The sequence below is a fragment of the Scyliorhinus torazame genome, chromosome 11, assembly GCF_047496885.1.
Source record: "Scyliorhinus torazame isolate Kashiwa2021f chromosome 11, sScyTor2.1, whole genome shotgun sequence".
In the NCBI taxonomy this organism is placed as follows: Eukaryota; Metazoa; Chordata; class Chondrichthyes; order Carcharhiniformes; family Scyliorhinidae; genus Scyliorhinus; species Scyliorhinus torazame.
The window spans coordinates 231,292,478-231,307,631 of record NC_092717.1 but is presented as its reverse complement, the minus strand read 5'-3'; the positions used below and the strand labels follow the sequence as shown (position 1 = coordinate 231,307,631).

The 15,154-nt window shown below is 45.8% G+C and overlaps 1 protein-coding gene across 4 annotated transcripts in view; it reads right to left on the bottom strand.

The window, feature by feature from the left end:
- ptpn2b (protein tyrosine phosphatase non-receptor type 2b) overlaps positions 1 to 15,154 on the bottom strand; it is a 101,353-nt gene that overhangs the window by 10,364 nt on the left and 75,835 nt on the right. The window contains exons 9-10 of one of the 4 annotated variants that reach the window (XR_011933486.1): positions 8,492 to 8,593; positions 8,259 to 8,363 (exon numbers count right to left, since the gene is read on the bottom strand). Coding sequence is in view for 3 of the 4 variants with exons in the window: in XM_072468429.1 (XP_072324530.1) it covers positions 8,398 to 8,593 (196 nt within the window). In the remaining variant the exon portion in view is untranslated. The other 3 variants (XM_072468430.1, XM_072468431.1, XM_072468429.1) reach the window with 3 other exon arrangements.

The window sequence follows — 15,154 nt, the reverse complement described above, 5'->3', positions numbered from 1 at the left end:
AAGGTGAGGAATTCTCCGACCTGCGAGCGGAATTCTCAGACCTGTGAACAATGGGCAAGGGCAGCTTTGGCAAAAAAAAAAATAGATTTGCCAGGTCTGAGCTCCAAGCCATTGGATCAGAAGGAAAAGAACAGCAGTTGGTGTAGTCAGCAGAGAGAAGAGGTTGCAGGTTCTATTTGAGCTTGTATCATCCTTTTTCGGCTATTAACTGAAAGTTTAAATTTCTTTTTAAATGTTATCGGTCTCTATGGGGATCGTAACAATTTCAAATGTTTTTTGCCCTCCAATAAAAAATAAAAAAAATCATGCCCTTACCTGGCAATTGTTTTCAATAGTCAGTATCAGTTTTTAAAGGAAACCCACCCTTTTCACTTTGTCAGTGGGTTAGTCAACTGGTTCTGAATAATATACCAATTATACTCAATTTGAGCCCCGATGTGTCACACTTTACAAGTTCTTGCTCGAACAGGTCTTGATACTTTAAAATGTTTTCCGGAGACTTCCGGGTGAGGAACGTAGGTGGAGATCGCATGCTTGGTGGCTCCTGCCAGCGTTGTGTTTTTTAGGCTCTTTACACCAAGTTTTGGGGAGAATCCGTGTGCGAGAAGCTGTGGAAAGGTCCGAGGCACTTCAAGGATGTCAAAAACTGGAAGAAAGAACCTAGTGGGGTGAGTGAAAGTCTACCGTCAAATGTGGTGAGGAGTTCAGCGGGAAACAAATGGCAGGAGAGAGCTTGTCAGGTGGGATCGTGCCCATCACGGTGGAAAAGATGGCTGAAGTGATGGCAGGGGAGTTTGAGCGGCCGTTCTCAAAACATTTTGAAAGGCAGACAAAGATGAGGCCCTTGCCCCGATGAGAGAGGAGCTGGTGAAGACTTCGACGACGGTGCGGGAGCAAGGAGAGAAAATGAAGAGGGTGGAAGAGGCATAGTCTCGACATAGCAACCAGTTCACCTCAATGGGTGAGGAGTGGCGGAAGATGGCGGACATCAACAAAGGGCTGAGAGCCAAAAGAGAGGACCTGGAGAACAGGACACAAAGACAGAATTTGAGGATCGTGGGTGTGCCTGAGGGAGTGGAGGGCCCGAGGCTTAGTGTATTTCGCTGAGATACTGGCAAAGTTGATTGGGGAGGGGGAGGACCCCTCCCACTATGAATTGGACAGTGCCCACCAATCGCTCCGCTCCAGCCGAAACCAAGAATGAGAGCTGTAATCGTCCGCTTTCACAATTTTCAAGTAAAGGAGAAGGTGCTGAGGTGGGTGAAGCAGAAGCGGGAGGTGGAGCGGGATGGCAAAGGTGTACGTATATATCAGGATCTGACAACAAAGCTGGCAAGAAGACGGGCGACCTTCGGTTGGACAGGAGGCGTGTATAAACGCAACATGAGGTTTGGTGTGACCTACCCAGCAAAACCAAGGGTCACGCATAATGGTAGGAACTACTATTTTGAGACGGTGATGTTTGTGAAGGCAGAAGACTTGGGTCTGGACTGTGTTTGGATGTTTTTTGACTGAGTTTTTCCTTTATGTTGTTCTTTCCCTTCATGAATATTATGGTTAACTGTTGAAGATGTTTGGGCTGGGGTGGTTTGGAGAGGACAGTGGAGATTTATGGTTTGTTGGGTTTTGGGGTTTGGATAATAATAATAATAATAATAATAATAATAATAATAATCTTTGTCACAAGTAGGCTTACATTAACACTGCAATGAAGTTACTGGGAAAAGCCCCTAGTCGCCACATTCCAGTGACTGTTCGGGTACACAGAGGTTTTGGTTTTGCAGTATTTATGTGGGGGATTGGGGTGAGGGTAATGAGGTGAGCGTCATGGGCTTGGGGAGGACCAGAGAGGAAAGCTCTTGACTAAGGCCAGTCTTGGCCCATAAGGTTTAATATAATAATCATAATCTATATTATTGTCACAAGTAGGCTTACATTAACATTGCAATGACGTTACTGTGAAAAGCCCCTAGTCGCCACATTCCAGCGCCTGTTCAGGTACACAGAGGGACAATTCAGAATGTCCAAATTACCTAACAGCACGTCTTTCAGGACTTGTGGGAGGAAATCGGAGCACCCGGAGGAAACCCACTCGGACACAGGGAGAACGTGCAGACTCCGCACAGACAGTGACCCAAGCCGGGAATCGAAACTGGGACCCTGGCGCGGTGAAGTGACCGTGGGATGTTGGGAGTTGAGGGGGGGGGTTTGCAGTTGGTGTGTTTTTTCAATGTGGGCTAGTGAACAGGAGCGAGGTGTGGTGGTGGATGGGTTTGCGGACGTTGGAACTTGTATGGCAGGTTTCGATGGGCCTGGGAGGCATGAATGGTGGGGGAATGGGAATGATACTGGGTGAGGGGTTTCAAGAGGAAATGGTTGGGGGGTTTGGAGAGACAGTGACTTAGGGCTGGTCCTAGGGGAATGGTCATGGCAGGTAGGAAGGGCAGGGGTGGTGAGACACCCCCGGTCAGAATGGTGACGTGGAACGTGCGAGGGTTGGGGGGGGGACCGGTGAAGTGGCGCCAGTTTTCTTGCACTTGAAGGGCCTGAAAGCGGATGTGGTGCTGTTACAGGAGACCCACCTTAAGGATAAAGAACCAGATGAGGGAGGAAGCACTGGGTGAGCCAGGTGGTTCATTCGTTCTTCGACACCAGGGCCCAGGGGAAGGAACATGATAGTGATAGGTCCGTTGGAAGGGAGGCTAGTGGTTCCAGTTAATGTGCATGCCCCAAACTGGGACGACGTTGGGTTTGAGGGGAAAATGCTAGCTGCCATACTGGATTTGGACACTCACCAGTTGATATTGGGGCAGGGGAGGGGGGTGGAGGACTGGAATATGATGTTGGACCCGAATGTGGACAGGTCCCGGCCATGCTCGCTGGCCCCTTCAGGGTGGTGGTGGTTGACCGGGTTCATGAAGGAGATGGGAGGGGGGATCCGTGAAGGTTTTTTACATCCGCAGGATAGAGAGCATTCGCTCTTTTTGCCAGTGCAGAAGGCGTGCTCAAGGATCAACTTTTTCATGGTGGGGAAGGCGCTGCTAGCTGGGGTAAAGAAGGCAGAGAATTCGGCGATCGTGATATTGCACAATGCTCCCTACTGGGTGGATGTGGTCTTGGGGAAGGGTCCAGACCAGAGGCCGGCAAGGAGGCTAGATGTGGGTTTGATGACAGACCCAAACATTTGCACCAAGGTGGGGAAGGTGGTTGAGGAGTTTAATCGGAACGGGGAGGTCTTGCTGGTGGTCTGGGAGGCGTTGTAGTTGGTAGTGAGGGACCAAGTCATTCTATTTAATGCGACGATGGATAGGGAGGCGCTGGGATAGGGAGGCACTGGAGGAACGGCAGCGGTTGAAAGAGGAGATTTTGGAGATAGACAAGAGATAAGGGGAGGACCCGGAGCTGGGACGTTTGTTGAGGAAGGAGTTGCAGGCAAAGTTTTATCTTCTATCCACGGTTAGGCAGCAGAGGTGAGCGAGGGGGGTCATCTATGAGTATGGTCAGAAGGCCAATCGATTGTTGGCGGGCCAGCACTGTCGACAGGCAGCAGGAGAGATCTTGCAGATTAGGAATGGGATAGGGGAGTTGGTGGTGGCGTTGGAGCAGGTGAATAAGGCATTTGAAGACTTTAACAGGGAGTTGTACAAGTCGGACCTGCTGGAGGATGAGTCAGAGATGAGGGAACTTCTGGAGCAATTGCAGTGCCCGGAGGTGGGGGAAGAGGAGAGGGAGGAATTGGAGGAACCAATTGGGGTGGAAGACGTGCAGGCAGCGATAGGGAAGATGCAGTCAGGTAAGGCGCCAGGGCTGGATGGATTACCGGTGGAATTCTCCAAAAAAACTAAAGGATGAGTTGGCACCGCAGAGGGTAGAAATGTTTGAGGATGCAATGGTTAGGGAGTCTTACCGGAGACGATGGGGCAGGCATCCATCTCACTATTATTTTAAAAGGAGACGGATCCAGTGGAGTGTGGGTCAAATAGACCCAAATCTCTATTGAACGTGGATGCCAGGATATTGGCAAAGGTGTTGGCAGTGAGGCTGGAGGAGTGCCTCCCAAAGGTGATTGGGGAGGATCAGGCGGCTTCTTCAAGGGCAGGCAGCTGTGGTTGAATGTGCGGCGGCTGTCGAATGTGGTGCTTTCTCTAGCAGAAGGAAGGGAGCTGAAGGTGGTGATGGCATTAGATGTGGAGAAGGCGTTTGACAGAGTGGAATGGAGTTATTGATTTGCGGTGCTGGAGAAGTTTGGGATTGGGCTAAATTTGTGGCATGGATGAAATTGTTATACAAGGATCTAACAGCATGTGTGTGGACGCACGATATTAAAGCCCTTGGCCATTGTGCTGAGGGACTCGGATTTATGGAAGGGGATAGTGAGGTGTTGGGGAGAGGGGGCGGTGTCTCTGTACGTGGATGATCTGTTGATGTACATTCAGACCACAATTCATCAGTGAGGGATATAATGCGGTTGCTAAGGAAATTTGGGGTACAAGTTAAATTTAGGGAAAAGCAAATATTGTGGCGTCTTCTCCAGGTGCAGGGGTGGGAGGGTTGCCATCGCGGGTAGCAACAACTCGTTTTAGGTATTTGGGGATGCAGGTGGCGCAGGATGGGGCACAACTTTGCAAGCTTAATTTCACAAGCCTGGTGGCGGAGGATGAAGGAGGACTTGGTGCGATGGGTTAGTCTCCTCTTGTTGCTAGCAGGCCGGGTGTAGGCAGTGAAGATGAACATTTTGCCATGGTTCCGGTTTCTGTTCCAGTGTCTGCTGGTCTTTTTGCCAAAGTCATTCTTTAAGGGGGTGGACAGACTAGTCCTGTCGTTTGTGTGGGCAGGGACGGTGGCGAGGAGAAGGAAAGCGGTGCTCCAAAGGGGGCAGTGGTCGGGGGGGTTTGGCCCTTCCGAACGGGTTATACTGCTACTGGACGTTATACTACTACTAGACAGCGACTGCGGAGGTGGTGCGGGGCTGGAGTAGAGAGCCGGAGGCTTTGTGAATACGGATGGAGGCTGGTTCTTGTAAATGGTTGGGGTGTGCAGGCACTGGCAATGGTGTCGCCACCGTTTGCCCCAGGTAGTCCGTGGTGGTCGCCACACTGAAGATTTGGAGGCAATTCCAACTGCACTTTAAGTTGATGGCAGGCTTGAGGGTGATGCCGACAAGAGGGAACCATGGGTTTGAGCCAGGGAGGATGGATGCGAGGTTTCGGGGGTTGGGAGGGGAGCGCGGCGAAACAGATGAAGGATGTGTTTTTGGAGGAGCGGTTTGCAAGCTTGGAGGAATTGGGAGTGAAGTTTAGGCTCCAGCGTGAGGAGGGCTTCAGGTATATACAAGTGCCAAACTTCTCAAGATAGGTCTTCCTAAATTTCCTGGTGACACCGTCCTCCTCGTTGTTGGCGGTGTGGTGCTGTCGGTGGAGGGGCTAGCATGTGGGGTTGCTGCTGCGATTTACGGTAGGATTATGGAGGAGGATAAGGTGACCATGGAAAGAATTAAAGTCAAGTGGAAAGAAGGGTTAGTGATGGTGTTGGGGGGGGGGGGGGGGGTTATGGTGCGAAATGCTGCGAAGTGTCAATGCCTCCACCTCATGCACGAGGCTGGGGTTGATTCAATTAATAGTGCTGTACGGGACGCACTTTACGAAGGTGAGGATGTGCCGGTTGTTTGAGGGGGTGCAGGACAGCTGCGAGCGGTGTGGGAGGGGCCCAGCCAATCATGCTCATATGTTCTGGTCCCGCCCGAAGTTGGAGACATTTTGGGGGTCGTTTTGCAGCACCGTGTCGGAGGTTCTACACATGGATTTGGAGCTGGGTCCCCTGGAGGCCATATTCAGGGTGTCAGACTTGCTGGAGTTACAGACATCTTACCCTTCGCCCTGTTGATCGCCCGCAGGTGGGTCCTGTTGGGAGTGGAGGTCAGCTTTGCCCCCCTGTACCTCGGTGTGGCTGGGGGATCTATTGGATTTCCTGTATTTGGGGAAGGTGAAATTTGTTCTGAGAGGGGCAGATGAGGGGTTCCACAAGAGATGGGGTTGGTTTATCTTACACTTGGGGGATCTGGTTGCCGTCAATGGGTGGGGGGGGCTTTGTGTTGATTTGTTGTTAGAACGTTGAAAATTTGAAGTAAACTATTTTTCAAAAGAAAAATGATTGCCAGACATGGGCATGGTGTATCTGCATAAGGTATCTGCCATTTGATCTCTCCATGTTTTTTAATTTTACAAGAACTACAATATACTATCTCTTAAATGCATGGCAGCTGAAAGAAAAACGTTAACAACTCTTGACACAATTTTCAGATGCAATTGCTTTTATGGTACTAAAAAAATGCCCAGAACATGGAAAATTCCTCATATATTGGACTACAACATTAGTCCTACATGAGAAGAAAAGCAGAATAAGAAACATAACTTAACTTATCAAATATTCAGTTTGTGTACTAGAGAATTAATGAAAGGGAACAGCAAAACAAGTGTACATCCAGTCTGTGAAAATAAGCGTTGCCTGCAAATGTGCCACCCGTCACATTGAGGAATTGGGTGGAGGGGTAAGTGGTCTTTCTTCTTCAATACGAAAGTGTAACAACAGCACTGGATATCCTTACTGCATTACATATTGCTTATGGTTGTCTGTCAGTAATAACTCTAGTATAAATTATTGATACAATCCATTTTTAAGCCTATTGATGCAAGTTTATCGAAGTTTACAAATTTTATTATATGCCCCCCACTTCCCCATATAACTGAAAAATAACTGGTCCAAGAACTGGAATTTTCTCTCTTTTTTCAATAAAAAGGATGGAGATAAAAACAAAAAAATGGTCTGAACATCAAGGAACACACAAATAATAAATAATACATTTTAACGTGCAATACCAGATTTATGTTGTGAAAGAATGGAAATGCGTTGGCATGGGTCATTAATCATTACTTATGGCAATGAGTACTGCTGGAGTCCATTTTAAAGCGGGTCTATACAATTTAGATCCTCAGGTCCTGGACCAGCAAGTTTAAAACAACCACTCATTTTATAATATGATGCATCATCTCTAATACAAATATACAATATAACGAAATGGTCCTCAAGGCTAAATTTTATTCAACTGGCCTCATTGGAATGTAAAACTACAACAATTTGTTTTGTTTTTTTAAATTGTGATCTGTTGTGTTTGTGTCAACAGATTGCCCTTTTCTAGGCCAATACATAAATGTGTTCTACTGTTTCATTTCAGGATATTAACATCATTAATCAGCACTAGCAAGAAACACTTCTCAACTCTTTAACCCACAGAAGCATCTCCTGCCAGCACTGGTGCAACAGTGCCTTTACAACACGGTCAGTTGTTTGTTTAAAAAAAAAAGAAGAAAAAACAAGATATGGCTATTATTTCTAAATATCGATAGCATGTCCATAAAATCAAAATGTTGAGTAAATAATTAAAAATAAGTTAGTGAAAATCTCAATACTCAAAATTGGAAAACATATTCCATACAATCATGAAAATGAAAGACCTGGCTACAGAAAGTCAAGGACAGTGCATTTTCGTTTTGGGAAACCTCTTATGGGTTAAGGAGTTAACTAGTATTTTATACATACATAACGATCAAGTAAACAATCCAAATACTTCAGTCAATGAAAGGAAATTAAAAATTGTATTTCCAAAAATCTTCCTATGCCTTTGCTAAGTCACTAACTAACAGCAGTATAAACAGAAACAAATGGAAAAATATGCCATCCAAAATAATTTTAATAATTATTTAATAATAATTAAGGCTGAGCTTTTTTTTTTAAAAAAGCTATAGAAATGCTTTGAATGCGTAACAATTCTACCGATTGGAAAGAAGAAAAACAGTTTAAGAAAATGCAGAACAGCAGCAGCAGGTCTAAGCAATAAGGAAGAGGACCAGTGACAAGGCAGTTAGTGGATTTTCTCTCGCTTGCTTGCTGGTTTAACTTTTATGGGAATGGATACTCAAACCTGCCTACTAAAATGCCCAGGTTGCTCGGTACAGGTGTCCCACTGTGAGGCAAAAATTTAAAAAAATAAATTCCTCCTGGAAAATATCAGCAAGAAACAGGAGAAAGCCCACTTTTCATGGAAGCACAATCTTTAACTGAATGTTTATTGCAGCACAGGTCTGATAACATATTTACAACAGGATGTTTCTTCTATTTGGTTGTTTTAATTATCCAAACACCAGGCAATACAAGAACCTGAGAATCTGTGTTGCAAATTGTGAGTGGAACTTAAACAGTACCTCCATTCTAGTGCATCCTCCTCTGACCTGTCAATCCTCAAACATCTTGCTCTTGTGCAAGGGATATAGGATTCCTCAGTGCCTTACACCTCAGATGTAATGTCTCTGAACACCATTAAATGCATAGTTATACAATTTATCATTGAAAGTACATAGAGCAGCAAACAATAGCTCCAACTGCAAGAGTAGCAACTGCAGCAACGTTAATGAGAACAGGTCTCCAATATAACCACCTTTTTCGTTTCACCTCAGTTTCACTTAGCTTCTGTTTCATTCTATGCACCTTCTGCGCTGTACTTGCTATCCTATCCTCACGATGTCGTTTTCGAAGGTTACTGAAAGACAAACAAAAAAATGATTCATCAACAGCCAATAACATGCCCAAATTATAAAGTTCTTAAATAATCCATTCAGTGCAGGTTATCTGACACTGGGGCACTAACTCAAACCTCTGACTGAGGCCCTTATTCACCTGCATTAACAGCAGAGTGGATTCCAAAGCGCGAACCATCATGAAGCCACCCTTATGCTCCCTGGCCACCATTTCAGAACAGAATCTACGGAGGCTTGGGAACAAGTCCCCCACAGATAATGTAAGCGCTGAAAAGGAGTGGAAAGAAAATTGAAGGCGCACTAAATAAAGTGCATCGTTCCATTGTACAAAATTTGTGTTTGTTTAGAAAAAATATTGAATACATAATTATTTTCATGTTGTCTACAGATCTCCTATGGAGTGAATATTTCCATTACAAACATTGACATGAAAACTGCTTCTTTTTTTAAAAAAAAAAGTGACTTCATAGAATAAATTTTAAGAAATCTCATGAAACTTCTAAGATTACCGGCCAGAAGTGTGGCTGCTGACACCTTCATGTTCAGGCAGTAATTACCATAATTCTTTTGGCTTTAGGGGAGAGGCTAAAATTCACTTCAGGTGCATGCTTTCTCATAAGAACTTATGAAAATGCATAGCCACCATCTTTGTCAAGTGAACTTTCCCTACACAAACATATGAAAATCATTTTAAACCAGCACATTATTTCATTCACCAGAATACATAACTCTGACAGCAATAGCACAGACAAAAGTAACTTAAATAAATGCCAGGTCAGAAAGAAATCAAAGACAGGTTGAAACAGCTCTGCATGCAGACGTTGTACTTCTCCCAGAGTCAGGAAGACCCAGGTTGTTCTTTATTTACCAAACACATACACTCCTGAGGCTGGAGGCTCAAACAGCCTTGGCTCAGCACTCGCTGGGTGAAGAAATTTCTCCACATCTGTCCTAAATGGCCTATCCCGTATCCTCAGACTGTGAACCCTGGTTCTGGACACACCTACCATCGGGACCATCCTTCTTGTATCTACCCCGTCTAGTCCTTACTCTATGTGTTGACCCATAAACACCAATGACCTATACTAGGAGACACATTTGTTAACAGCCGTTCACTAAACAACTATTACAGGAGAATATAGATGGCTGGTCACAGAAAGACAGAAAATAGGAGCAGGCGGAGGCCATTCGGCCCTTCAAGCCTGCTCTGCCATTCATTATGATCATGGCTAATTATTCAACTCAATAGCCTAACCCCACTCCCCCCCCCCCCCCCGCCATATCCTTTGACCTCCTTCACCTTAAGTGCTACGTCTAACTGCTTCTTGAAGGCTTTTCACAGTAACTTCATTGCAGTGTTAATGTAAGCCTACTTGTGACAATAAAGATTATAAAAAACAAAGAACAAAACAGCACCAAAACAAGCCCTTCGGCCCTCCAAGCCTGCACCAGTCATGATACCAACCTTTGCCAAACTCAGCACTTCCTTGTGCCGTATCCCTCCATACCCATCCTATCCATGTATTTGTCAATATGCCTTTTGAATGCCATTAATGTATCGGCTTCCACAACCTCCCCTGGCCACGCGTTCCAGGCACTCACCACCCGGTGTGTAAAACAACCTGCCTCGCACATCTTCTCTAAACTTTGCCCCGCGGACCTTAAACCTATGCCCCCCGGTGACTGACCCCTCCACCCTGGGAAAGAGTGCCTGCCCATCCACTCTACCCAAGCCCCATATAATCTTGTAGACCTCTATCAGGTCATCTACAACTCCGTTGTTCTAATGAAAACAGTCAGAGTCTATTCAGCCTCTCCGCATTGCTAACACCCTCGAGACCAGACAACATCCTGGTAAACCTCCTCTGCACCCTCTCCAAAGCCTCCACATCCTTCTGGTAGTGTGACAACTAGAATTGTGCACAATATTTCAAGTGCGGCTTTACCAAGGTTCTATACAACTGTAGCATGTCTTGGCCAGTTTTTATACTTGATGAAGGCAAGCACTCCGGATGCTTTCTTGACTACCTTGTCCACCTGTGTTGCCACCTTCAAAGATCTGTGGACCTTCAAGCCCAGATCTTTATGACTTTCTATATTCCTAAGAGTTTTGCCATTTACGGTATATTTCCTCTCGATGTTAGACCTACCAAAACCAATTACTCACATTTGTCTGGATTAAACTCCATTTGCCATTTCTCTGCCCAAGTCTGCAATCTATGTCCTGCTGTATCCTCTGATAATCCTCAACGCTATCTGCCATGCCACCAACCTTGGTGTAATCCATGAACTTACTAATCAGACCAGCTACATTTTCCTCCAAATTGTTTATGTACACTACAAACAGAGGCCCCAGCTCAGATCCCTGTGGAACACCACTAGTCACAACCTTCCATTCAGAAAAGCACCCTTCTACTGCTACCCTTTGCCTTCTGTGACCGAGCCAGTCCTGTATCCATCTTACCACCTCACCTCTGATCACGTGTAATTTCACCTAATGTACCAGTCTAGCATGAGGCACCTTGTCAAAGGCTTTACTGAAGTCCATGTAAATAAGATCCACCACCCGCCCCTCATCAATCATCTTTGGCACCTCCTCAAAAAACTCGATCAAGTTAGTGAGGCATGACTTCCCCTTCACAAAACCATGCTGTCTATTGCTAATGAGTCCATTTGTTTCCAAATGGGTACAAATCCTGTCCCTGAGAATTCTCTCCAATAATTTACTACTACTGACGTGAGGCTCACTGGCCTATAGTTTTCAGGATTATCCCTGCTACCTTTCTTTAACAGCGGAACCACATTAGCTATTCTCCAGTCCTCTGGGATCTCACCTGTAGCCAATGAGGATACAAAGATGTCAGTCAAGGCCCCAGCAATTTCTTCCCTTGCTTCCCTCCGTATTCTGGTGTAAATCCCATCCGGCCCAGGAGACTTATCTACCTTAATATCTTTTAAAAGACCCAATACCTCCTCCTTTTCAATGTCAACATGACCCAGACTGTCCACACACCCTACCCAAGAATCATCTTCCACAACGTCTTTTTCTTTGGTGAACACTGATGCAAAGTACTACATGCAATGCTTTGGCCTCAACTATGTCCTGTGGCAACAAATTCCACAGGCTCAGCACTCTCTGGGTGAAGAAATTTCTCCTCATCTCTGTCCCAAATGTATCCTCAGCATACAGGAGCAGGGATGTCTTGCTGTAAGAGGTAGGTTACACAAACACAGCATATAAAGACAAAGCCAATTGTCTTTGAAAGCTAGACGTTGCAAATAATCCTGTTGGACTTTATCCTGGTGTTGTAAGACTTCTCAGTAAATCCTTGCTGACTTTGTCCGATCCTTCCACTGTTTTCCAAGTCCTTTGCTATTAAATCTTTTATAACAGACTTGTGTATTTTCGCCACTACCAACTTCAGGCTGACTGGTCTATAATTTCCTGTTTTCTCTCTACCTCCATTTTTAAAATTTTTTTAATTTTTAAAATAAATTTAGAGTACCCTATTATTTTATTTTTCCAATTAAGGGGCAATTTAGCATAGCCAATCCAACCAAGCTGCACATCTTTGGGTTATAGGGGTGAAACCCACACAGACATGTGGAGAATGTGCAAACTCCACAGGGACAGTGACCCAGGACCAGGATTCGAACCCAGGTCCTCAGCGCCGCAGTCCCAGTGCTAACCACTGCGCCACATGCCACCCCTACCTCCCGTTTTAAATAGCGGAGTTACATTAGTTACCTCCAATCTGCAGGAACTGTTCCAGAGTCTATAGAATCCAGGAAGGTGACCACCAATGCATCATTATTTCTAGAGCCACTTCCTTAAGTAGTCTGGGATGTACATTATCAGGACCTGGGGATTAATCAGCCTTCAATCCCATCAATTTTCCCAACACCATTTCTCTACTAATATTGATCTCCTTCCAGTTCCTCCCTCTTACTAAACCCAGTGTTCCCCAACATTTCTTTTGGAAGGAGGTGGCCTTCAATTACAGGGGATTATAGATGGGCTGACCATAAAGGCCCTACAGTGCAGGAGGCGGCAAATCAGCCCATACCGACACTTTGAAATACCACCCTAGCTAGGCCCAATCCCCCGCCCTATCAGTGCTGGGAGCTTTGCTGTTTGTAGTATATAAATGATTTGGAGGAAAATGTAACTCGTCTGATTAGCAAGTTTGCAGACGACACAAAGATTGGTGGAATTGCGGATAGTGATGAAGACTGTCAAGAGGATATAGCAGGATTTGGATCGTTTGGAGACTCGGGCAGCAAGATGGCAGATGGAGTTTAATCCGGACAAATGTGAGGTAATGCATTTTGGAAGGTCTAATACAGGTAGGCAATATACAGTGAATGGTAGAACCCTCAAGAGTATTGACAGTCAGCGAGATCTTGGTGTACAGATCCACAGGTCACTGAAAGGGGCAACACAGGTGGAGAAGGTAGTCAAGAAGGCATACAGCATGCTTGCCTTCATTGGCCGGGGCATTGAGTATAAAAACTGGCAAGTCATGTTGCAGCTGTATAGAACCTTAGTTAGGCCACACTTGGAGTATAGTGTTCAATTCTGCCACACTACCAGAAAGATGTGGAGTCTTTAGAGAGGGTGCAGAAGAGATTTACCAGAATGTTGCCTGGTATGGAGGGTATTAGCTACGAGTAGAGGTTGAATAAACTTGGTTTGCTCTCACTGGAACGAAGGAAGTTGAGGGGCGACCTGATAGAGGTCTACAAAATTATGAAGGGCACAGACAGAGTGGATAGTCAGAGACCTTTTCCCAGGGTAGAGGGGTCAATTACTAGGGGGCATAGGTTTAAGGTGTGAGGGGCAAGGTTTAGAGGAGATGTACAAGGCAAGTTTTTTTTTTTTTTTTTTTTTTTTTTTTTTTTTTTTTTTTTTTACACAGAGGGTAGTGGGTGCCTGGAACTCGCTGCCGGAGGAGGTGGTGGAAGCAGGGACGATAGTAACATTTAAGGGGCATCTTGACAGATACATGAATAGGATGGGAATAGAGGGATACGGACCCCGATAGTGTAGAAGATTTTAGATTCGATGGGCAGCATTTTGGCGCAGGCTTGGAGGGCCGAAGGGCCTGTTCCTGTGGCTGTACCTTTCTTTGTTCTTTGTTCTATTCCTATAACCTCAACCTGAGGGGCAATTTAGCATGGCCAATCCACCTAGGTTGCCCAGTCCATCCTAGGCCCCTGGATGGTCAGGAATAGTGCAGGGTGCTCTCTGGCTCTTCCACTGCCACCCTAGCACTGCCAGGATGCCCAGGTGTCAATACCAAGCTGGCAGGAGCACTGCCAGGGTGGCAGTGCAACGATGCCCAGGTGGCATTGCGAAGAGCCAGGGGGCCATATCCATGAAAGGAGGATGGAGCGTGACTTGAAGGGTGGGGGATGTGGGGTAATGTCCATGTGTGTGGTGGGGTTACATTGCCCATGGGTGGGGGGACCTCACAAGCTCAGTTAGAGATTGGGGCACCCTTTCAAAATGGCGGCCCGATCTCAGAGTTCAGCTTCTAAGTGTGGGCTAAACCGTAGAGAAATTCCCCAGGGCCCAAAAAGTGACCAAGTGTCATTTGATAGAGGTGGGGAACTCCCCGGCAGAGCTGGTGGGAAACTCCCTGCAAATCCCAACACAAATGAACTTGGAAATCTTTCCATTAAATTCCGCCCATCGTGTGCAGTTCTAGAATCCACATTATAGGAGGGATGCAACAGCACTGGAAAAGGTACAGAGGAAATTTACCAGCATGTTGCCTGGGCTTAGAACATTTAAGTAGTATTTAGGTGTGTTCTTGCAATGCCAATGCATACAAAGCTAAGGGCCAAGTGCCGGAAAATGAGATTAGAATAGTTGGGTGGTTGTTTTTACTGGCGTAGATGCAATGGGCTGAAGGGTTTTTTCTGTGCTATAGACCTCTATGACTCTACTGTGTTTTGAAAGCATCATTGATTTTCAGTAAGATTGAATGCCTAATGGAACAAACACCAAGATATGACCTAATTGCTGATGAATCACATGAACTGCCTGTGCAGGTGATCTGTGGCGAATCTTTGTGCATTATGTGTAGATGGTGGTGTGCTGCCATCCTGAACCACTGTAGTCCATATATCATAGAACCCTATAATGCAGGAGGCCATTCAGCTCCTGGAGTGTGCACCGACGCTCTGAAAGAGCACCCTACCTAGGCCCACACCCCGCCATATCTTCAGAACTTCACCCACCTACACATCCCTGGATACTAAGGGGCAATTTTTTATCATGGCCAATCCACCTAATTTGCACATTTTTGTATTGCAGGAGGAAACTGGACCACCCAGATAAAACCCATGCCGCCATTGGGAGAAAGTGCAAACTCCACACAGTCACCCGAGGCCGGAATTGAACCCAGGTCCCTGGAGTTGAGACAGTGGTGCTAACCACTGTGCCATGTATTGAAGGCATACCCAGACTGTAGTGTCCTTCCCACAACTTGCTTTTCTACCCATTTTGTACCATCAGTAATTTGGCTACAATACACTTGGTTCCTTCATCCAAGTCA